At 36.8% G+C, this 24,707-nt stretch overlaps 1 protein-coding gene across 2 annotated transcripts in view; it reads left to right on the top strand.

Annotated features, from left to right (window-relative positions):
• Positions 1 to 263: 263 nt before the first annotated feature.
• The window catches only part of NHLRC2 (NHL repeat containing 2), a 35,672-nt gene continuing 11,228 nt past the window's right edge, over positions 264 to 24,707 (top strand). The window contains exons 1-8 of one of the 2 annotated variants that reach the window (XM_074875331.1): positions 264 to 597; positions 2,704 to 2,856; positions 7,078 to 7,533; positions 9,894 to 10,015; positions 11,735 to 11,864; positions 21,970 to 22,069; positions 22,555 to 22,786; positions 23,241 to 23,363. In XM_074875331.1, the coding sequence (XP_074731432.1) occupies positions 264 to 597; positions 2,704 to 2,856; positions 7,078 to 7,533; positions 9,894 to 10,015; positions 11,735 to 11,864; positions 21,970 to 22,069; positions 22,555 to 22,786; positions 23,241 to 23,363 (1,650 nt within the window). The remainder of the gene's footprint in view (positions 598 to 2,703; positions 2,857 to 7,077; positions 7,534 to 9,893; positions 10,016 to 11,734; positions 11,865 to 21,969; positions 22,070 to 22,554; positions 22,787 to 23,240; positions 23,364 to 24,707) is intronic. The other variant, XM_074875332.1, reaches the window with a different exon arrangement.

A 24,707-nucleotide genomic window follows, 5' to 3' on the forward strand; every position in this document is an offset into this window, starting at 1 on the left:
CGGCTGTCGCGCAACTTTCCGCTTCTCTCACAGCATTCCCCCCTCCAGCACCCCCCAAAAATCCCACTGTTTAAATTATTGGTGCCTTGTTTGGGCTTTGTCCCGGTACTGCTCGATTTTCACATCTATTCCACTCACAAATAAAATGTAACTGGGCGGGAAAAGCAGGCTGTGTTGAATCTGCTGAGCTGGAATAACCGCTGGGGATTCTCCTCACGAATACGCTTCTGTGAATATCAAAACTATGTAAAAACACGAAATAAATGAGAAGGTTCCCCTTTAAGACAGACGAATTAGTGCCTACTTGTGCCTTTTTTTTTTTTTCCTTTTACATTACCGCTTTCCTCCCCCGCGTTGCGGGCGGTGCCGAATGTGCGGCGGCGAAGCTGGTAAACAGCGGCCCGTGCCGGCGGCGGGCTCGCCCAGGAGGCGTCATGGCGGCGGGGGGGCTGGCGGGGCTCCTGCCCGCCCAGACCCAGCTGGAGTACGCCCTGCTCGACGCCGAGACTCCCCAGGAGAAGGAGAACTTAGTCTACCAGTACTTGAAGAAGATGGACGGCCGGGAGCGGGACCTAACGGTGCCCGAGCTCGGCGGAGGTGGGTGGCGGGGCCCGAGCGGGTCAGGCCCCGCGGCGGACCGCGGTTCGGTGTCCCGGGCCCGGCGGGCGGGCGGCGGCAGGGCCTCCCCCGGGGAGGTGGCTGAGCCCTGATGCGCACCGTGTGGCGTTTTTCTTGAAGTCCCGCCGCCTGCCAGGGCTGTGTAATTATGGGCCCGTTAGCCACTTCTTTAAAAGGCGCTTCTAGCGATAGGAAATGTCACTCTTGAAAGCACTAGGAGCGAAGGGCAACAAAAAAAGACCCTTTATAAATGCTCCCCCTGCTACTGGTTGCAAAACCCCGTTCTTTAAAGCCTCTCTTCTAAGTCTGCTAGCGTCACTAATTTACTCTTTTTTTTTTTTTTTTTAAATAAAGCTTTTTCCTTCTGTACAATGCACTGATATCTCTCTCCTCTGGTCATAGTGAGGACCTTACCAACTCTTGCAGCTTTCTCCTGAGCTCCTGTGGTTTCACTGCAGCCGCCTAGGATGTTTCCCATAACTTACACGTGCTTGTCAATTTTTGTGTCCCTGGTAATACAAACTGTGCTGGAGATGTCATCCTTCTTCAGCACTGTGCCCATTTCCCTTTCACACGTTTCTATATCTCTTCCCATGCTAAGAGTGAAATTAAAGGTTAGGTCTTGTAAGATCTTGCAAGTCCTGCTCAGGGTCCTTTTAACCTTAGTGAGGCTCTCTGCAACTGCGGGAGCTCACATCTGACTGCAAGACTGAGACCTCAGCTGGTAAACTTCAGGGTTAAAATCACATGTGTATCATGGGAATGAATTCTGATGTTTAACCAATGGAGCAAAGTGAATGCTCGTTCTGTCTAGATTTGGGCCCCTGAATTTTCACCTTTGTCATTAATATTGTTTCACTTTCTGTGTTGTGTCAAAGCTTATTTTCTCCTCTAAAAAGAGCTCAAATAGGTAGTCAACATTTTTAATTTCCAGTATTTTTTTATGAAAGGTATTTTAATTCTAGTGAAAAGGGGAGCAATGCTGTAAAATAACCTAATCTTTTCTGTTAAAAAGTAAATTGTAAAGGCCTTGTGCTGTGGAAATAATGCTTATACTTGATAAATTATTATTGTCACCAGATCAAAATGTGTGTGCATCCGTTTATGTTTAATAATATATGGAGGCAGAGATCAGTCCTCCTCTTAATGAAATAGAAAACAAGCCTCCTGCTGACTTCACCAGCAATAACTTTTCCTAGGGCAGTAAGAACTTAGTTTGCTGAAACTGTTGGAGTGGAAGTTCTGAGGATTTTTAGATTAGTCAGCATACATTTTTTTTAATAATAGGCCTTCAGAAATTTAGTTCAGCTTTGCATTGTATCACATCAATCTTTTCACCCCTGCTGTTTTCATAAATGTTACGTGATAATAATGGCAGACCATATTCTAGGATATTTATTTTTTATCTTGATACCAGTTTCTAATGGGATCAGAGGAATATAAGTTACCAGAGAGAAAAGAATTATTTCCTGTCTCAAGTGGTTAAAATAAATGACCAGGAGTGATACTGGATATATCTGAAAAGGTTGTATTTCTTCCCATGTAAGGATTAATTTATACCTGTAATTTCAAAGTTGAAGGTCAAGATCAAAACTATAAACACAAAATATTTCAGTCATCTCTGAAATTAGATCTTTACAAAACTGTTGGAAAAATCATTGAGTTTAGCAATATTTTAGTTTGCTAGCATTTATGTGAGTTTTAATAATTAATTGTTACCCATATGACATTGTTAGGGGTTGAATAATGTAAATCATGTTTTAAAATGTATGAAGATTGTTCTGAGGCTTGCATGTTCTTTCAATTAAAAGGTGCCTATTTAAATATATAAACTGTACTTTCAATATTACATTAAATCCTGTTAATAATATTTATTTTCATTTACTAATTATGAAGAATTGTGGAACATAAGGATGAGTTGGATAAATATAAGACTTTTGGTTTGCTTTTCTACCTGTGTAGAAAGGGATGTTGAACTTTGTTTTTTAAGTTCAGTGTACCAGGAACATTGTGTGGTGGTGTGCAAATCAGGTGTAAGTGTCAGCCTTTCCCTACCTCTTCCCCTAACTGTTCTCTGAATTCCAGATCTACAATGGTTAAACACTGAAGGTCCTATTTCTCTTCACAAAGACCTTTGTGGAAAAGTTGTGGTGTTGGATTTCTTTACTTACTGCTGCATCAATTGCTTGCACCTGCTGCCTGATCTCCACGCGTTAGAGTGCCTGTACTCTGATAAAGGTAAAAGTGCTTTGGCTGGCTTGGAACAGAATTTCCTGGCAGTGTTGCAAGCAAAGTAGCTGAGTCACTTTGTTGCTGATTACTAAACAGCTGGCAAAATTTCAGGGGTGCCTAAAAATGTCTTCTAATCTTTTAAGTAGCCTAAAAAAGGTGACTGTGTATAGTCCCATCACATTTTTAAATGGGGTTAAATAAGGTATCTGTTGTGTCTGTATAATTAAAGAAACAGGATATGTGCTTAAAGCCCAAATCTGATATCCTCATAAATAAGACTATTTGCAAAAAGCTACGCAAGGATGTAAGATACGGGCTCAAAGTTAATGCAAGTATGTAACTCTCTACACTTGATTTAGGAACCAACTCTGGGAAGAGTAAATGTAGTAGGATGGATATAGCCAGGATTACTTGTTTTTTCCATCCGAACTGAAATAACAAAATATGTAAGCGTTGTTTAGAATTTTTTTGGTATTGGCATCACATTATATACCATTAGTAGTCCTGTATTCTCGAGAGGGAGTTAAGCTCTTTAAAGACACATCTGAGATGAAACCTCTCTCTGAGTGAATAAAAATGCAGGGTAATTACTATTTAGAATGCAGTCTCTTGTCATCATGATGACTTGTCAGAGATAAACTGTGGTCTTACACAGAATGTATCAGCTACTCACTTATCTTAGATATTTTAAAAGACTGAACAGTGAGATGAAGAATGGTGTTACTTTCAGTCCTTTAAATATAATATATATATGTAGTAAATAATGTTATAATGTCTAAGTCTCTGATTCTCCATTGGTGTTTCTGACTTTAATTTTGGCAGCATTTATTTTAACGTGTTACCTTCTTTCACTAGAAATAGAAATTACAGTATCTTTGAAATTTCAAGTTCTGTAAGTAGTTCACTTATATATTGTAGGTTTACATAGTGCTTTACAGAAGACTCAAGTAAACTAATTTTTCTACCTCGTAAAGCTTAGCTGTTTGCTTTGGAGAAATTTGAGATCTGGTATAATGTTTCAGATATGAGGGACTTTAATAAGAAAAAACTGTCATGGCATTTTTTTGGGAGGGAGACAGTTTTAAGTGGAAGGTGATTAGCAGATGATAAATGGACTGCTGTGGATATCAGGCATGCTGGGGGAGGGTCTAGATTGAGGTTTCAGAAGATTACATTGATCATATAATGAATAATATCTTTAAATCAAAAACATTTTGTAGTATAGTGTTCTTGTATTAGTATAGGTGTCATATCTTTAATCTGTTTTTTAAGACCAAGCTGTTACATCAGTTGATAAGAAGATATTCATGTTAACAACTTCTCCCCACAAGCTTTCTTTTCAAAGTATTTGAACATCTCTGTACTGGTGTAGAAGAGGCTGCAGCACTCTGAACTGAACTGAATGTCCACTTGGAGACACATTTTTTTATTTGATTTGTATTAAACTTCCTGTCATAGGCGTTATTAGGAGTTATTACTTGAGGAAAGTACTTTGCTGATAGGTGATAAATTCTTTTTGCATTTGAGCTATCCTAGTAAGTTCTTTTTGGATTTGAGCTATCCCGTTCCTGCAGGAACCAGAGTGAGAAAAGAGATACTTGGAATGAAAGTGGAGGTAAAAGGAAAGAAGAGCAGGTGTGTGGAGCATTAATCTTAAATTTAATCCGTTGGGAAACAAAGGATAGTAGTTGCATTCAGGAAGAGATTAAGGTGCTTGATGGTTCAAACAAAAAGAAAAATACATTGTTTTTTTTCACTATAGATATCTCCCTTTTGGTTGTTTTCTGCTGTTTCCATGTTTTGATTGTCAGTCTGTTCAGGATTATGTAATCTTTCTTTGCTGTGCTAAGTGTGTAGATTTTAGCATTAGAGTAATATGTATAAATATATGAAGGCAGTAAGACTTGTGTTTTTTTAAGCCATAGAAAATACTTCAGTAGATGTACATTGTCCATATTCTACACCAAAGGCAAACACGATTTACTAGTGAATACTATGAAAAAGAAGAGGGAAGAGTTGTTGAATTGAGAAGCTTGAGAGAGATAAAATTTGGAAGAATTAAAACTAAAGTATGTAGGACATATCAAAGATGCTTTAAGAATGTCTAGATGTATTAATGCAGGTATCTTGGTATTCAGCATTGTTCTGGAGTTTCATTGCATTTTGATCTGCTCTTTTCTTTAGTTAAGGGAAGTCCCTTCACTTTTGGTTGGGTTAGTTTGAAAATCTATCACTTCATGATTGCAAAAAACTGGATTTTGGTGCAAAAGATGAGTGACACGATTTCTTTTGGCAGCAGCAAGTCAGAGTAAATATGTAGCGAAACTGCAGCTTTACTAGACTTTAGATTTGTAAACATAGCATTTATTTACACATTCTATGTATATATTTACAGTGCTACAGAAGTGACAGAGGGTGCTGACCTAGCAGACAGTTTTAGAATGAAAACAAGCATCTTACTCTGATAAAGCATCTATTTCATAATGCATTTGGATCTTTAATCTATTGTTTGAATATTTGAAGGAATGTTGCTTATATTTTTCTGCATAGCTAAGAGAAAAACCTCAATATTAGTACAAAATGTCTTTTTTTTAATTGTACATTGTGTACAATTGTGTACATACATTTTTGATGCTCTGATTACTTTTTCTAAAATGTGGTTCAAATGCCCTCTTACGTGGAGTGTGTTGAAACTTCAGCGGTGTGATCATGAGATGTAAGAGGTCTGAACACAAGAAGCTGTAGGTTTAGGGTGGTCCTAAATCATTATATATATCATTGTACATATGCACATAGTTCTATTGTCTGGAATTTCAGGAGATCTGTTTCAAAATGAAGACTGCTTTCCATAGGATTAAATGTCGCCTACCATCTTTATCTGATATGTTCTTGCTGCTATCTTCAGTGGTGCTATTTCTGTGTTTCAAGTGGCATTCAGAAAGTTATTTTAAACCCCAGTGCATATTCAGTTCATGTTATCAGCAGTCCAGAAATGACTTCTATAAGAGGGAGTACTTTTTAATATTCAGAAATAGCTTGGCATAAGTCCAGTGTTGTGCTCTGTTATAATCCTTCAAATAAAGGGTTTTAAATGGTGTGCATATTCTTATATCTCAGCATAGCATCTGTCAGTTTCCACAAGAATTTTCTTCATGAGAGGATGTTACAACTTATTTGTGCTGTTCAGGTGTTCGGTATAGATTTGTCTTTCCGGCTTTAATGATATTTTTGAAGGACAAATATAAGCACTGCTACTGATCCTATTACAGTTAGAATATTTGACCTGCTGTTTGGAGTTCAGCAGTTAATGATGCTACAACTTCAGCTGTCTGATACTGCAACATGCTGTGCCTATAGGATTGATAAAGACTGTGTGAGTTATAGTGATTTTTTAAAATTCTGTATACGTGAAATTGTTTTATTCAACTAAGTCTTATATTGTGCAGCACTTGCACTTTACCCTTTCCTGTTGTCACATTGATGATGATGTTCTTCTCCATTAACACTGTTTTGTGGTTGAGGAAAAGGGCTAAAAGAGAAAAATAGTTTTCCATTTCTCTGTAACTGAATAAAAAGCCAACTTGAGATTAGGTTAGTTTTTTTAGAAGGAAACAAACTCGTCTGAGCTTAAATAATACAACTATTTGAGACCTGAAATACGACGGATCTGGTTTTCTACCACAAAACCAGAGGTGAGGATAGATGTCAGCTACCCAGATTGCATCTCTGTGATAAAGGTAGGAGAAAAGCATAAAAGTAAATACTACCTTCTGTTCCAAACAATGTCCTTGGGTGCAGTTGTTCATAGTTGTTACTTTTTGGGCCCTGGTTCAGGCCCTCTGATCAGAGGGCTGCTTTCACTATTCTTGCCATAGAAAACTCTACTGACTGTACCTACAGGGCTTTTGGAGGAGTGTTTTACAAAAGCATTTTATTTTTACATATTCACTTGAAGTTTTACAAATAGCGAAGCCCTTTAATGGATTAGGTAGTAAATGCCAAATAACAGTAAAGATCTGATATATACATTTCCAGTTTGGAATGAATTGTTGTGTGGCACATAACAATTGATGCTAAATGAAATAAAATGTATTGCTTTTTGTTTGTTCAAATCCTCTTTAATTCTGGAAAGCAGTCAGTCACATTGTGAGATAACTGTTCATTTTTACTTTTTTTCAATTCAAATACAAAATATGCTTCAATGCACAATTTTATTTTTCCTTTCAGATGGTCTTATTATTGTTGGTGTCCATTCAGCAAAATTCCCAAATGAAAAAGTTCTGGATAACATTAAAAGTGCTGTTCTGAGGTATAATATTGTCCACCCTGTAGTAAATGATGCAGATGCAACACTGTGGCATGAACTAGAAGTGTCCTGCTGGCCAACTCTGGTCATTCTTGGGCCTCGTGGAAATATGCTGTTTTCACTTGTTGGAGAGGGACACAGAGAGAAGTTGTTTTTATTTACTTCTATAACACTGAAATTCTACAAGGAGAGAGGACAAATCAAAGATAACAACATTGGAATAAAGCTATACAGAGACTCCTTACCACCTTCTCCCCTGCTGTTTCCTGGCAAAGTGACCGTAGATAATTCAGGAGAAAGGCTGGTAATAGCTGACACTGGACATCATAGGATTTTGGTTACTCGAAAAAATGGACAAATTCTACACACGATTGGAGGTAAGAGTGTATAAATTTATTATAGTAATTTTAGTTTAGGAGTAGAGTATGTTCACTGGGCCTACTAGGCTGACTCTTTTCTTAGAGGACCTAGCAGTTTATAAGGATTGCCAGAATTTTTTTTTCTACCAAAATCACTTTTACTGGACATGGAGGGATATAGTATAGTACCATCAATAGGAGACTCTGTTAATGCAATTGGTTGAGATGTCTAATTTTTTTTTCTTTGTTCCATTGACTAAAGCTTGTATTTTCATATGATGTCCAATATGAATTACAAAAAATATATTTTGTTTTCTTCTGAAAGAGTTGCAAATGGGTTTAAATTTAAATGATGCACATCCAGCAGTAAGGTAGGGAAGAGAGACAGTAATGCCTCCCTTTCCGATAGAAGAAATGAACGTTGAATTGTAGTGGTGGATGGGGAAGTTTATGGGGTATGATTTTTGTTTGGTTGTTGTTGTGGTTTTTCTAAATGAAGATCATTCTTGTATAGGATCCCCTTCTGGTTTTTAGAGGAGGGAAGCATTATTATGAACAGTGGCATTGCCCTAGTACACAGGCACCTGAAAATGAAGTTGCCTCAGTATATATGAAAAGGCCTGTGTGTTCTCACCAAAATTGAGGTGTAACATATAAACAAGTTATGAAAATAGTGAAAGTTAAGTATTTAAATTTAGGTACATTTGTTACAAAGTTTGTTAGTAACATTTCAGCTTTAAAAGCTAATCTCTTTAACTTTTTGTAAAATTACTATCTGCTTTACAGTGTAAATCAAGAAAATTTGCACATTCTTTGTATGCTTTATGCTTTCGTAAATGAAACATTCAGGCTTGTTCTTTAATCCATTACAGTGATCAAAGTTACATCTTAATGCACCAAGTATGGGACAGTCCATCCATGAGCCGTCATAACAGACAGATTTAGGAAGTGGTTGAATCCCTAAATCATTGAAAACAACGGTTCATTTATGTCTCAAAATCAGGACCTGTATGCTGATATGTACTATATTAGTCTGGTATTGACTAATGCCTGTCCCATGGCAGGATCCTACAAACCTCATAAAAATAGCAGTGGCACTGTTGTTTAAGGAAAGGAAGAACATCTCTTGCTATTTGAAGTAACAGTGTATTGGATAGACAGCTTAATTATCCAAGTTAAGCTGATAAAGACATTAATCTTAATACCCTTCTTCTATGGGAAGTACAAACAGGATTTCTTATGACAAAAGTCATAAGTATGAGTTGTGAGAATCTGGCTTCTGTGTGATACGTGAGATGAAGTCTCTGCCAACAAGCTGCCCTTTAGTGTTCTGGGATAGTCATTAAACAGCAGTTCAGAGGGAAGTGTCCTGACCTCTGAACTGGTTCCCCTCCTTCCTGTGGTGCTCTGTGCTAGTCCCTTCCCTGGGGATGTGCACCCTGATGCTTACAAGAGGAAATACTGGAATCTGACACACCAGCACCTCAGTCCTTTGTGTCTGTAAAGGTCTAAATTGTCTTCTGACAGTAGGTTGTAAAAGTCTGTGTATTTCAGTGACTCAGTTAAATGACTCAGTGGGCAGCAAATAATGTAATGAAGTTCGTAATACAGTAATAAATGTGGGCATGCACAAAGGTTAAAATTACTATATTTGCACCATAAATCATGATGCACACATAACTCATATCCAGTCTAAATGTCTTCTGCTGACACATACTGCTAATGCATTTTTAAATGTTACTCCCTCTGAGATATGATGCTTACCTTCATACTGTTATATTCAGGTCATGTTCCTTTCTATTTCTTGATTGTTCTGTGCAGAAGACTGTCACTCCATCATTCTCACTGTTCTTTTGTGTAATTAGTTCCATGTCATCTTTTTCCTAATTATTATTATTATTAATGAGAAAATGCTGCTAATCAAATATTAGTTTCATTTGTGATTACACCAAGATCTAAACTATTGAAATGAAGTTGAGTTTTGGAAATCAAAGTTTTTCCTGCTGGCTTGCTTTGATGTAGTCAGGAATATAAAAAGATGTAGTTTTTTATTTCTGCCTTCCATTGTTGATGTTGTCCTTTAGTGCAAGAGAACAGGAACAATTTAGACACCTATTAAGACTTCACTTTGGAAGATGAGTTTGAAGAAGGAGGGAACTTGCAGAGAATGAGCACCAGGCTATCATAATTACGTAGCACAATGACTAAATTGAGACTGCACAAAATATTAATAATGTAAACTGTACAAGGTGGTAGGAAAGCATCTTTTAGTATATGTAATTCTCTTACAGATTTAAATATATGCACTTTATTTTGAAGGTGGGTTTTTTTTTTTTTTTCCTAAAATTACTTTTGAGTTTGTTTTGTTTCATTTATAGGTCCAAACAGTGGAAGGAGAGATGGAAGATTTTCAGAGGCAGCTTTCAACTCACCACAAGGGATTGCTATAAAAAATAATGTTATATATGTGGCTGATACAGAAAATCACCTAATCAGAAAGGTAAATTTTCCATAAGGAAATTCAAAATTTAATCTCTTATACGTATTCTACTTACACAGGTGAAAATTTATACCTAATTACTCTCCAAATACCCTCAACATCAGGAAGAAATAATAGACCCAATATCTTATAAATAAATGCTGTTGTGCAGTTTGCTGTTTAAAGGGCTACATACACTTTTGTGCTTCCTTTCAAATGAAGATGATATACACTACTGGTTCTAGCATAACTGATTTTTTTTTTTTTTTTCCTAGTGACTCTTACTTTCCTGTTATGAGAAACATCTATTCTTAGTACTGGAAGCAAAAATTGGTTTTGTTTCACTTCCAGTAGTATCAGATTCTTATCTAAAGTTATTGTACTACTGTGGGTCAGTGGATATCTAAACTTCTGTTAGCTGTTTGGGTCTCTAAAGTACAGGTAATTGCTTTAATATCAGAATTGTCTGCATGTGGATTTTTTTTTTTATTAAACACTTGTAAAGGTTTTAGCACATAGGAACGTTACTCGTATGTATTGTCATTGGATCTTACATTTGGTTAGGTCAGATTTAGAATAATCAGAACTTTGTTGAAGCAATATAGTATTACCTTATTATTAAAAGTATTTTATGTATCTCAGAAGATCTTGTACTCAGATCGTCACAGATATGTCTGATTTGTGATCAGAGGAGGTACAGCCTTACTCCGTTCGGGCGCCTTTGTACTGTTAAGTAGGTTCATTCTGTGTTTCACTTCAAAGCACTCATCCACAAACTCCCTGCAACTGTATTCATTGTAATTGGCAACCAGGTTTTATTCTCCAAAGGACCAAGGGTCCCTGTTCGTACAGAAACATTGTTACTAAAAATGAGTAGTTCCCTCCAGGGTCCTCATCTTACCAATATTCATCACTGTAGCCTGGTAACTGCAGGAAATTAAGTGTTGCAGGTAGCAAAGACAGCACAGAAACGTCTGAAGATCTAGATCATACTTCTTCAGCATTTTTCGTGATATTTAGCTGTTCCTTTTAATCTAAATGTGCCATGAGGGTATCCAAGAATTAAAGTAATACAACAACTACAGGACATGCTTTCAAATATTTGTGCAGGCCATGGGCCTTGCAAAAAGAGTGCATTTATTGCTACAAAAGTTATAAGATTATATGCATGAAAGACTCCCTTTTTACATGATCATCATGATATATTCATGAGAGGTATTGGAAGTCACTTAAAAAATAAGCAAATGGGGAAGGAAAAATAAAAGGATTTAGGTTGCAGAAATTAAAATAAAAACATTTTTTGCTCTAAGGCATGAAATAAACTGGAAAAATAATTTCTTTGTGCAGATTATTTTATATAGAGATGGAAGATACTGTTACAGTATCTGAATTTTTATGTCATATTCCTATAGCAGTTTAAAATAAAACATCCACATCCATTGTCTGTCAGAGTATTTCTCTAGAAAATTTTGATGCCGCCTTCTACAACTGCTGAGAAAACCTTGACAGAGCAGTGTTAATTTTTGTTGCATGTAGAAGAGAATTCCAGGCACGTGGTTTTCCTGCTGCCCTTGCTGCCCACATCAGCATTATTTTCCTACATAAACAAATACTTGAAATTCATTAGGATTTGTTTTTTACTTGTCATCAAAACTCTGTTTTTGACACTTAGCTCAAATTATCTGTAACTTCAGCCAGTTAATTTTGTGCATTCGGTGTGTATAATTTTGCTTCTTGTAGATTGATCTGGAATTAGAGGTGGTGACCACTGTAGCAGGCATTGGGATACAAGGTGTTGATAAGGAAGGTGGAGCAAAAGGAGAAGAACAGCCTATCAGCTCCCCGTGGGATGTCGCCTTTGGAAATTCAAGTATTGTATCAGTTGATCTTTTAATATCTCAAATTTACACATGCATGACTGTTTGCTAAATGTTTTCCTGGTTTGGTAATAATCTGCGATATGAAAAAGTAAAGATTTACTTTACATCTGAGTCTAAAAAACAGTGGTTTCATTTGCAAGTGATAACTGCAGTTCTGCTTTGGATCCTGAAAAAATGTGAACTGTTACTTGATGGAAGAAAAATTCTTTTATAGCAAGGTATATAGTCACTGTGTCCGTATACAGAAGGGAATTGTGATTGCTTTTGTTAGGCCAGTGCTTTATGCCAGGATCACTTAAGAAGCAGCTACGTTTTACAGGAAGTACTCATTGTCTAGAAGTTCCCTTCCTTGACTATACAGATGTGTCTGACCACTTGTAAATATTTGAGTTTAGGAAATAAAAATAATTGCAGTTGGGGACTTCTGTTTATTCCTGTTTAGGTAACATAAAATCATTAGACTCAAGATCACGATAGAGTCAATCAGGTAGGAGTACCTCAGAAAAAACCTTGCAAGCATCAGGGAGTAAAAATTAAATTTTTGCATAATAGGATGCAAGAATCAACTTCTGAGGATTTAAGTAGCTTTCTTTCCTGATTCACTTAACATATATCTGAGCTTGACGTCACGTAACTGCCATGTTTTCAACTGTTATTAACTGTGAGTTGATGCTCTATTTTCTCATGTTTCCGTTTCAATATAATTTAGAAGTTGCAGATGCCAGTTTATGAACAATGGCAGAACAGTGCTTTAATGTGGTGCAAAACCCTTAGGTCAGTATTTCAGGCATAAAAATTGACTTCCAATATTGGGATTTCTTGAATCTGCAGATGAACAGGGCGGGGAAGTAGCATGATTTAAGTCTAATATCTTTAAATTAGAGGTGGTTTGCAAGAGTAGTAGATTAGAACATTTCACTGACGTGGAAGTATCTGTTATAATCTTGGGTCAATTATGAGGGAGGAAAACACACTCAAATTAAGTTTAAGGGAACATGAAGGTAGTTCATAAATACTAATTGTATAGCAGTCTTCTGGTACAAATACATTGTCAGTATAGACAGTGTACCACCAACAGACTTGACTACTGAAATAAGCAACTAGCATCAATTTTTAGATTTAACACTTTTAGTAATGTCTTCTACATGCACGTGCACACCCACACACACAGAAAAAAAGGCACTTTTTTCAAAGGCTTTGTCAATGACCCTTACAATCTGTGTTAAGCATATGGATTCCTACTTGCAAGAGAAAGGAGTAGTACCTGAAAGAGAATCTCACCAGATGTGGGTTGCTATTAATGAAGGCATGAGTTTTGCTGAATGAGTTTTGCTGACTTTCATCCCATTTGATTTTCCTTTTGTGAAGCAGTAGACTGTTGTGTGACTAGATGGTGTAGTTTTCAAGGTATCTTGAACTAGCAAGCTGATCTCCGTGGGATGTTATTGCAGAGCTGTTTCGCAGATCAACAAAGGAGGAGACTAGTAATTCATCAGTGGTTCAGAAACTTAAGCTAGTTAACACAACTATTCAAAATATCCTATAATTTTACTTTTCATTTTTCATGATGCTTTCTTCTGCTTCTGCCAGTAGTTGAATATCTGTTGATACTCTTTATTTTTGAGAGCTCTGCTTGTTAAATGTTAATTGATATGATTGTTATCAACACGAACATACTAATTACTGAATTAGTCACCTGTAGAGGATTAGTCATCTGCACTGTTCAACACTGACTGCTGAATTTTTATAAGTATTTACATAAAAATCAGATCTTCTGAATGCACTCTCTTCAGACCAGTATAGATTTTTTCTATTCAATTAGAATCTACCAGGTAGTGTCTATTTAGATCTCTACAAAATATAATATAACCTGTCAGTTAAGAAGAGGTTAGATCAATTTAAATTCCTTCTTTGAGAGGGTAGTAGGCCAGATGTATAAAATTGGGGGGGGGGGGCGTGTGCATGGTGTGTGTCCTTTCAGTTTCTTTTTAAGATTTTTTTTTTTAATATGTTTTTCTGTGAGTAAAGTAATCTAGGAAAAATGTAAATTACTGTGATAGCTAGATAAAATTCTTTAGAGAGCTATAACCAGATAGAGTTGTCAAAGTGGAGGGTTATATTGAGTAGAATGTTGACAGGAGTCTGTCCCAGAGCATGAGGAACCAGGACTCTCGTAGTCTGCAGTGCAGTTGTCTTACAGCACAGACACTGTCATGAGCTACAGTGACTTCTTTAAGTTTATTGCCAGACATCAAAATAATTTGTCAATACTGCATCAGAGTTTGTCAGAGTTGTGTTGTTGCTGCAAATTGCTTGAGCCTAGTAGGTTCTTCTGTTACTATCCAGCGTATCGTGGAATGCATTTGTTACTCAGTAAATGCATACGAAGCACAGTTTTGTAGGAAATCTTCGCTGTCCTGGGCAGAGATCCAGCCTTCTGTTGGCAGTTCTCAGTGTGGTGTCCTACAAGTAGATACCCTGCTGTCAGTATATAAAAATTGGTATGCCAATGTCTATTTATGCATTTGGATGGACGAAGTAATTGATGAGAGTTTCAAGAATTGCTTTTGTTCGCATCCACGGAGCACTGCCCATTTTTTACGTATGCTTATATGTATCTCTGTGCAGGTTGCAAGAAGTAATGTACACTTAGTAATGTAAACTTAGATTCATTATTACAAAATTCATAAGTGACTTTTGTGTTAACTGACGTGGCATATGGGAAATAACATCAACTTTCCCATTTTCCTTAGATCTGTGTAGCTTAAACTGTGTACAAGAGGCATTTTTTTCTTTTCAGAATAAAGATTTATGGATTTTATAATTTTTAAACAAGTGATGCTTCTGTGAGTGTCCTTTCAGTGTCCAAAGCCATGCTATCCAGAACACAAAAGGGAGGAAAAAAAGAAGTTTAAATATTTAAGCTGTTTATGTACTACATTAGGCAGTATTAAACAGCTTTTTCAAAGTCTCAAAGGGAAAAGTTACCACTTGAGAGAAGATTTTTTTTCTGTATCATGTTTCTTGAAATTACTCCTACATAAGTTTAGAGTATGTATTGATTAATTAAGACTTAATTGTTTGCAAAATTTTAATGTATAGTTTGTTGTGAAATTAAAAATATTGAGGGGAAAAAGTTTATGAGGGCACAGATAAGTTAATATTCAGAACAGATACTACTAAGTAGCATGCTTTTAAGCATCCTCATAGTATTTCCATGGATAGTAGGCTTTAGTTTCCCCATTTTGTACAGATGCTGAAGTCTGAGGCAAAGAGGTTAAGTGACTGTGAAATACCATGTAAAAGAAAGTTGGCACAAGTGTCTTTCCTTAAGGCAGGGGAGTTAATGGAGACAAAACACATGCTAGGATTCAGGCAGACGGTATTCTTCCTTGTCATCTTTTTTATTTCCTTAGTTGTGGCCACTGAGCTTGTGTTTTACCCTCCCCCTTTAAAATTCTTGAATGAACTCCATGGATTAAATTCTGGCTTCCTTGAAGTTGGTGCTGAAATTTACATTGACATAGATTGGGCAGAAAATACGGGGGGAGGGCCAGCAGCTTAAAAATACATTATTGAATTACTCTGTGCTTTTTTAGCTTTCTCTGTTGTCCCCTTCTATTTTTATTCAGTGGGTGTTGAAAGCAAGTGATACTTAAATGCACAGTTGATCTGAGCATGAAATGTTCTTGATAGCTGCATTCTTGCTGGAAGGAACAGGACAATGACCTGCGCTTGGTGACATAACTGTGTGTTTCACATTCCGAAATCTGGTCTTAAATTGCATGATTGTAATCTATTTATAGAAACTCCCAAGTACAGTATTGACCATGCTTTCAGTAAACTAGTTGGAATTTTTTACGTCAATTTAGGTTTTACATAGATATTATTTAAATGAAAGTACAGTACCTTATCATACTGGTACCATTTTTATAGCCCGTAAAAGGCAAAAGTATGTAAGGTTTTTTTTTCTCTCCGTGTTTCTGCTAGAAGATTATTTAGTACCACTGCATTCTAGAGGAAACACTTTTTTTTTTTTCTGAATTATCATGGTGATTCTTCCCTAATTTTACAAAATAAAAAGCAATAATCACTTCAGCAATAAGCAATTAGCACTTTCTGTGTGAGCTCAGACCATATATGAACTGTTGTCTGAACTGTCTGTATCTTGAAAGTATGCGTTCTACATGTCACTTGTCTTTTTCCTTCTAGTCTGGTCTCAAAGGCTTTGTCATTGAGACTCTAGCCTTCACCATCCTGTGAAAGGAATTTTCCTTGGTAATAGCTTTAAAATGAAAGAGCTGCTTTTGTGATCATCAGGGATTAATTAGGAATGGTTTTTCTGGACAACTCAAAATTTGAATTACTCTAAACATATGTTGGATATGTAATATGACTGCATGATGTAGCAATGTAGATTTAGTTGGAATGCAAAAGGGCTTCTCATCTCTTTAGTAGTTTTCTGTGCAAAGTACAAACTCAAAGATACCCCATTCAGCTTTGGGCTGCATCTACCTTTGTATGAATTTGGTTCTGCAGAAAATCATGTTAGAGGCATCATTAGCATGAAACAGCATTTTCTGTTTTCTCTTCTTGAACTAGATCCTAAATTTACTTGTAAATGGTAATTATTTTTTTATTTAAAATATTTGAAATTTTGAAGAAAAAGTAACTTCTTCATTAAAGATAGGGCTGAAGTAAAGTGGAAGGCTTATTGTAGGGTTTTATTCCCGTGTGAGAACTGTTTAAGGGGAAAAGATCTTTTGAGAAATATCTCATTAAGCAGTTGCAGTGAAGGACTGCAGTGAAGTAGGACAATACCCAGTCTTGCTTTGGGAAGACTTCTGAAGCACCCTGTTTTCTTCTGTATATTCTCTGAGTGGGTCAACCAGCTTCATACTGTTGGCAGAATCACAGAGAGGGACAAATAGATTTAACTGAAGCTTTCACGTGTCCTGACATAATTTATGTACAGTTTCTGTCACCCCTAAGCAGCTTTCATTCCTGCTCCTAAACTGGGATTTTTTTTTTTTTTCTTTAAGCATTTGAGAGAAAACTGAGGAGTAGAGAACTAGTAGCTTTTTGTGTGATCAGCCCAACAGACTTTTATCTCTACAGGAGCCTGGTTAAACTGTTGACTGAATGCTCTGATTCTGTATTCCAAGCCAAAACTAAGGAGTTTCTGGTATTGCTTAATAGTAATAGCAACAAAAGTTACAAATATTTCACATGTTCACTATAGAAACAGGTCAAGAAATTAGACACTTATGTTAGCATTTTAGTATGAACATGCCTTTGACAGAAACATGCAAAGACTAAAGTCGTAACATAAGGGTGTAGTGCAAGTTGTGACTGAATATCCAACAGTAATCCCACACAATTTAGTTTGACAGACTACTTTTCTGGTAAGTTGGATTTCTCTACATCTTGACAAAACGGATAATGATGATGATAACTTTCTGCAGTGAAAAGAAGCATTTGGATTTGCTAATGTTACCATCTTAGCAGATGTGAAATTTAGTAACATTTTGAAGTCCATGACTTGAAACTGCCCTCTATAAAAAATTATGGTATTTGTACCCGGAATGATGATTTTTCATTCTCTTTGTTTCACAGTCTGTAGTCTTGTTCTGTGAAGTAAATGTATGCTCAGGACAAAGAATTTAGAACTACAATTCAGATTTCTAAACACTAGATCAGGTATCAGATACTGGGTTTAATGTAAAATTCCAGATTCAGAGCTGCTGAAAATAAACATCTTCAACAAGTCTTACAGAGACTTTGTCAGACATGCTGGGGTCAGAATGAGACACGTTTTTTAACTGTTTTCAGTTGATGCTGAAAGTGCTTTTGAACATGGAATGTGGGTGTTGGGGGTCAGGGGACACTGCAGGGCTGAAGTACCGTCAGGTGTATGCATTTGCTATGCTTAAATAGGAATGAATAAAGCGCATAACCAGACTTTTTTCTGTAGTTGTAGTGCTGTATCCCAACACTAAATAATCTAAATTAGTTCTTTCATATTAACAAATGCTATCACTTCTACTTCGGATTTTTTCGACGTATTTACTGCCATTATAGTCAGAAGGCCTAAGTTAGAAAACTTGGGAAAGAGAAAATATTGAATTACAGTAATAATTTTTAGCTCCCTATTACCTTGCATTGCATGACATCCCCTTGGTATCTCTCAAGGATTTTCCTTGATGAGAGGGCAGGTATTTTAACTAAGGAGGAAAATTCCAGAAGTGTTTTGTTTCATAAAGGGTTATGCTGTTTGTATGATGCAACACTGTGAAAGTGTGTCAGGTAGCATAGGAAAAAGAGAAGAAAATTAATTTTTACTCCTCCAAAAAGGCTAATGTGTATTTGTAACAGTCCAGACTTATGGTGCTAAAGCATTCCTTTGGGGCTTTGCTATCTCTGTCTCACTGAAGAACAATGATTCTGTAGTTGTTCTGTCAGTCAGATTTGGATTTAATTTGCTAAACTTCCACTGACTTAAGTGAAGGCAAGACTTGGATTCACATGTGCACACAGGTAGCGTGCCTATGTGTAAACTGGAGGGCATGGTATAGAGCCCTTTTTTGCCTCGTGTTTTTGCAGAGGATGAGTGTACCAACATACTTCTTCCTTGGATTGTTTTTTGGGTTTTTTTTTTTTGAAGAGAAAATTAGTAGACAAGAATAATATTTTCAAACTTCGATCTATTTAGAAAATGTCGGTGGTGCCAGCCACAAAATTTAGTTTTGATTCCCGGGCTTTTAATTCCCAGACTGGAAGTAAGCACGCAGTCCCCGGACAGGGAAGCTGGAAGTGTGTGTAGTTCTGGGAATGAAATCTCTTCAAACAGATACTGCGGTTGACTGGTACAAAATAAAGTCTTTTCTGTGCATTCAAATTGACTTACAGTTAATGATCAGCAGTATTGCTCAACTGTTTGAAGTTACGTATGTGTACAAACAGGACTGTGAATTCTTAAAACACAGATAGATAACAGAGACAGATTCAGAAACTGAATCATCGCATAATAACTGAAGCATCGTATACTATGGAACAGCAGTGCATTCAGAGCTCTAGGTCATTATTAGTGAATCTTTATAACATATCACATTTGCAAGCCATACTTTGCTTTGATACAGGCAGCACTGAAGATAAGAAAGCACATACCCTAATAAGGAGAAACTACACTGGATTTTTAAAACAGCTCAAGATAGGTTGGAATGTGGTGCTTAATTGAATACATGTAAAAATTCCTTTGGTTTTTTATGTTGTTTTATAATAAATTCCTTAAAAATAAATTCTTTCCATTCAAGGATGATAAGAAGTTATGATAATGATGGCATTATATAATTTTAGCATGCTGGTTCTCCCTGGCCCCTTTCTCCTGCAAGAACAATGCAAGGATGACAGTGGTGACATGTCCTCAGACTGTTCTATCCTGAAAGAAGAGGTTTTTCTGTTTTGTTTTGTTTTGTTTTTCCCCAGAACATAAAGCATTAAACTCTGTGGCATCAGGACAGTTGTGTGGTGAAATACCTTAGCTGTGCAACTGTAGGCATTGGTTTTACTCTTCTGGTTTTGTATAACTTTTTTTGTTAAAGTTCTGACATATTTTCCACAATTCAGTATGCTTGGGCTGTTTCCATGCTTGCATCCATTCTCTTTGTTCTAATTGCCATCCATTAGAAAATATTTAAGTTGCATTAAAATTTATGATGGATATGGAGCTCTTACATATTTTTCCTGTCCTGTTCTCTAGCTGAAGAAAGGATCTTCTCTCTATTGATCTTACATATTCAGTAAAATTTGAAATTAATATTGATACTTTTTTCTCTGTCTCATATTTGATAAGCCTTTCAGTGTGCAGAATTAGAGTAAGAAACCTTTTCAATTTTTCAATGTGTAGCTGTCACAAGGGAGTTTTCAGTGGGTGGAATTAGACAATTGGATAGATGAATGGAACAGATTTTTCTAAAGTGCTCACTTCAGCTCTTACAACTTCATTTCATTGAATGAAGTGAATATTAAATAATTAACAAAGCAGTTTCTGAGATCCCTCAGAATGAACTGCACAGCAAGATAAAAAGCTGACTTTCTGAATTGACCAGTGAATTTAGCATTATTCATTCTGGGGTACTCAGAATAGTAGCATCTGAAAAGTGCAAGATACGAATCCTGGAAACATAAAATCCTGAAGTTGAACTGTACTATTTAGGAAGTAGTGAAATGATGGTTTTTCTTTTTGTTGGGGTGGTTTGGGCATTGCCAGTACTTCAGTAACATTTCTCGTGACTCATAAAATGTGTTTTCCAACTCATTTTGTAAACCTTTCTGCTCAGCAAAAAACTCTGAGGTGCTTTGGGGAGTTTGACTTTTATTCTTGGAGCTCTAGTTTGTGTAAAAACATGGAGCCGCGTGGAGGTGCAGAAGAGAGTCAGCAGAGTTCCTTTGATCACAGTCTTCAAAACTTGTATCTTAATTCAAGAAACAGAAAAGACTGAAGATAAACTGCATTAAAATCATACCAGTACTACGCTGAAGAAGGCTCACAGTATGAGGAAATTGATTCTGGAAACAGAAGGATGCTTTTTTCCCCTCTTGCAGTGTGTAATGTAGGAAAAGTTTAGGATTAGAAGAAAAACAGCAGGATCTCAGTTGGGGGAATGGTGGTAATTTCATTTTAGGAAGATTGATTTAGACTAACTTCTCAGGCTTAAGATGCTTGCAAGCATTTTACATATAATTGCTTTTATTTTGAAACTCTAAAATAAGGGGGAGGCAGGGAGAAGTATCCATTAAATTGTTTGCGGGAACATCTCTGAGATGTATAATGTTTTGTAAGTTCATGTGAATAAAAAGTTTCTGTGAGCAATTTGAAGGTATTTTTCTGTTGAGTGGCTAATAGTTATTCCAATACTTGATATATTCATTTAGAAAAACATTTAAATGTTGTTTCTGACTAGATGTTACAGTTGTATACAGTCTGCATAGTATGGTGTTAGATAACAGTGTCCCCACTTTAATGCAGTTTTTAAATGTCAGCTTTTTGTTGCTTAAGATTTTCAGAAACGGCTAAGATAATTCCTTTTGGTTTTGGGTTGTTTTGGTGAGTTTTTTTTTAATGGTCTTTCACAATTAGTCTTCATGCATTCTTATGCTGTAGTCTGATATGTTTAAAGCTATAGAGCATTTATATGTTCTTTGCTTTCCATTTGTATCATTTTATTTGTGAAGTATTATTTGGGCAAGCTTTGTGTAATTTTTAGATTTGGGTTGGTGAATATATACTTTGAGTTGAAAAAACTAGATGCTTGACACATACTTGAACACTTCTCAGTCAGAAGTTCGCTGTTCTGCAGATCTGCATTTGGTACCACGTGTACATGTTCATAGGGAGAACAACTTGGAAACTGGATAGTTGGTAAAGGGAGAAATTAGTAATTGCTGACATCCCATCTAATGTTTGAATAAACAGCAGGTTTTGCTCTCCAGAGTGTAAATCTGCATGACATGCAAGCATCAGTTACCCTTATTTTAAAAACATTATGTACTCAGTATATAATGAACAATAGTACTGCCATGGTTATTTCTCTCAAAACCTGTAAACAGCTGCCGATAGTTTTCTGGAATATCTAATTTTGTCACTAGCACAGTAATAAACCAAAACAAACCACAACACACCCACCCGCCCCCAAAACTGTGCTTAGCGAAGGTATGTGCATATTTGTTGGCCAGTATGAATCCAAAAATAACAGGTGAAACATGGACCCATCAGCAGAATGTTGCAAAGAGCAAATCCCATTTGAAGCATTGCCTTTATCAGGTAGGGATATTAAAAACACAATTTTTAGATCCTTGGGAAGTGAACAGAAGAAAAATAGCAGAGTTTTTGGTAGATGAAAGACATTTTCTCTCTCTCCTTCTCTTTCTCTGTTCTTTGGTTGGATTTTTTTTTTTTTTTTCTTGCCCATGGCAAAAGGTGAGCTAGAGTAGGGGGGACAGCAGTGTTGGTTTGTTGATTTTTTTTGTTTTATAAAAGATACCCAAAGTGTGTGTGGGGTTTTTCATGTGTTTTTATACATCCGTTTTTAAAAGTTTCAGGGACCCAGGAAGATGATGTTTTATGGATAGCAATGGCAGGCACTCATCAGGTATGGGCACTGATGTTGGAAGATGGAAAACTACCAAAGGGAAGGTAAGCAGCTGTAAAAAGAGACATGTGAAATTGGGGTTTGAAAGCTGTTTAGCAAGGCAAACAGCAAAGAGAGAGATAATCAAATTAAACTAAAAATAATTTTTCTCAACTGTACTTAGCTTGAAGCTTGCTGCTTCTGTTCAGACTTAAAAGGCGTGTGACCTTTAAAGCCTGCCTGCTTTTTCCCACATCTGTTAGATGAAATGAAAGATGCTACTTTTGCTATAAAACTATGACTTAGTAAGGTACATTCATATAATTGAATGTTATTTTTCATTGCATTTGCTGAATTATCTAATAATGAATGATATACTAAGGTGAAATAAAAGCTAGCAGAATGGCATTGGGTAATTCCTTGTGCTGCAGTACAGTCAGTTTTATAACTCACAAGTGCTTGTCCTGTAGCTTCTGCTTATGTGTAATGTCTGAAGTATTTCAAACTCATTCTTGAACTTTTGTTCTTTTTATACTTTTTTTTCCTTTAGTGATTTAAAGAAAGGAGTCTGCCTTCGGTTCGCTGGGAGTGGAAATGAAGAGAACAGAAACAATGCATACCCGCATAAGGCAGGCTTTGCGCAGCCTTCCGGTCTCTCTCTGGCTTCCGAGGAACCATGGAACTGCCTTTTTGTAGCAGACAGCGAAAGCAGCACTGTGCGAACCATCTCTTTGAAAGACGGAGCAGTAAAGCACCTTGTAGGAGGAGAGAGAGATCCATTGGTAATCACTTCAAACTTCCCCACACTGCCCTACTAATATTCCTCAAGCCTGACCTGGAGGAACCACTTTTGGGGTGAGAGGGTAAATCAGTTTCCGTGGCCATCAATTTCTTAACTTCACTGCTTGGAATGCAAATGTGTGCCAGTTGTGACGCTCAGGTTGTAGTGCAGATTGTTGCTCCTCAGATAACTAATTACTTATTTTTAAAATAGCCAACTTGATTCAGCATTGTGTGGTCATTAAAGCCAGCTGGATTCATATTGATACCTTAAATGCGAGAGTTTCCATTTCCATGGTTAGCATTTACACTTCCTAGTTTTCAGTATCCTTGTTTTGAAGTTGTCTTGATTTTTTTTTTTTTTTAAGTCAGTGAATTTCCATTTAATTACAGTCATTTAAATTCATGTCAACATTGAATAATCAAATGTATTAATTTAATAAAATACTCTTTCAGAATTTGTTTGCCTTTGGTGATGTGGATGGAGCGGGCATCAATGCAAAGTTGCAACATCCCTTAGGAGTGACATGGGACAAGAAAAGAAAACTGCTCTATGTGGCAGATTCCTATAATCATAAGGTAAGCATATAGTACCTTGTTACATACAGGCTTTGCAGTTTTTACTACTGCGAAGGATTATTTTGGGAACATACAAAGACTGTGCTTGGTTCAGTTAAGCTGAGGAAACAAATGATACGAGTTCCCTTTGTGGGTCTTTCTTCTTTCATTCCTTTATGGGTCTTTCTCTTTACGATTGTTTTGCTGTCACATGCTTTTGTGTTGATATGATGGTCCCTTGGGAAGGTGAATTTAAAGTGCCAAGTTACAGTTCAGACTGAAGACCCTTTCCTTATGTCTTCCCGAAGATGCTGAACTAGAGCAAAAGAGCTAGGAGTGCTTAGTCAGGAATACTGCAGGTTTGGTAAAACTGGGAGAACAAGAGGACTTACTTTTAACTGTACGTTGATTAAATGCATTAAAAGAAAAGTAATTTGTTTTAATTTGAAGAATAAAGTATATAACACTGAATGCTTATTGAAGTTTGTGGCAAATGAAATTTTGCTTCAGGTGTTGAATAAAATATTATAAGCTTTTTTGCTATTACTTTTAGAAAAAAAACTGATCTATTTTTAGGATAAAAATTAGATAGAAGTTAGCCTGCCAGTTTTGTTACGCACTTACTATTTTGCAAATGTTTCCAGAAAGGCAACAAACATTAGAAAAACAAGCCATTCATCATACTTTTATACCAGAGGGCTAGGTACCTTCAAAATTATGAAAGGGAACAGTGAATGAACACCAAAGGAAGAAGTAAAGTCCAGCAAGGCATGGCAGGGGGTGGGGAAGATCATAGAATCACAGAATGGTTTGGGCTGGAAGGGACCTTAAAGATCATCCAGTCCCACCCCCCTGCCATGGGCAGAGACACCTTCCACTAGCCCAGGCAGCTCAAAGCCCCGTCCAACCTGGCCTTGAACCCTTCCAGGGAGGGGGCAGCCACAACCTCTCTGGGCAACCTGTTCCAGTGCCTCACCACTCTCACAGTAAAGAATTTCCTTACATCTAATCTAAATTTACCTTCTTTCAGTTTAAAGGCATTAACCCTTGTCCCTTGTAAAAAGGGACATGCCCTTGTAAAAAGTCACTGCCCAGCTTTCCTGTAGGCCCCTGTAAGTACTGGAAGGCCGCTCTAAGGTCTCCCTGGAGCTTTCTCTTCTCCAGACTGAACAACCCCAACTCTCTCAGCCTGTCCTCATAGTAGAGGTTCTCCAGTCCCCCAGTCATCTTTGTGGTCCTCCTCTGGACTCGCTCAAACAGGTCCACATCCTTATGTTGGGGATCCCAGAGCTGAACACAGTACTCAGATGGGACAGTTATTTGTTAAAGTATGATAACTTAGCTTCTAGGACACACACTTGGTAG

The sequence above is a fragment of the Strix uralensis genome, chromosome 7 (genome assembly GCF_047716275.1).
Source record: "Strix uralensis isolate ZFMK-TIS-50842 chromosome 7, bStrUra1, whole genome shotgun sequence".
NCBI classification, from domain to species: domain Eukaryota; kingdom Metazoa; phylum Chordata; class Aves; order Strigiformes; family Strigidae; genus Strix; species Strix uralensis.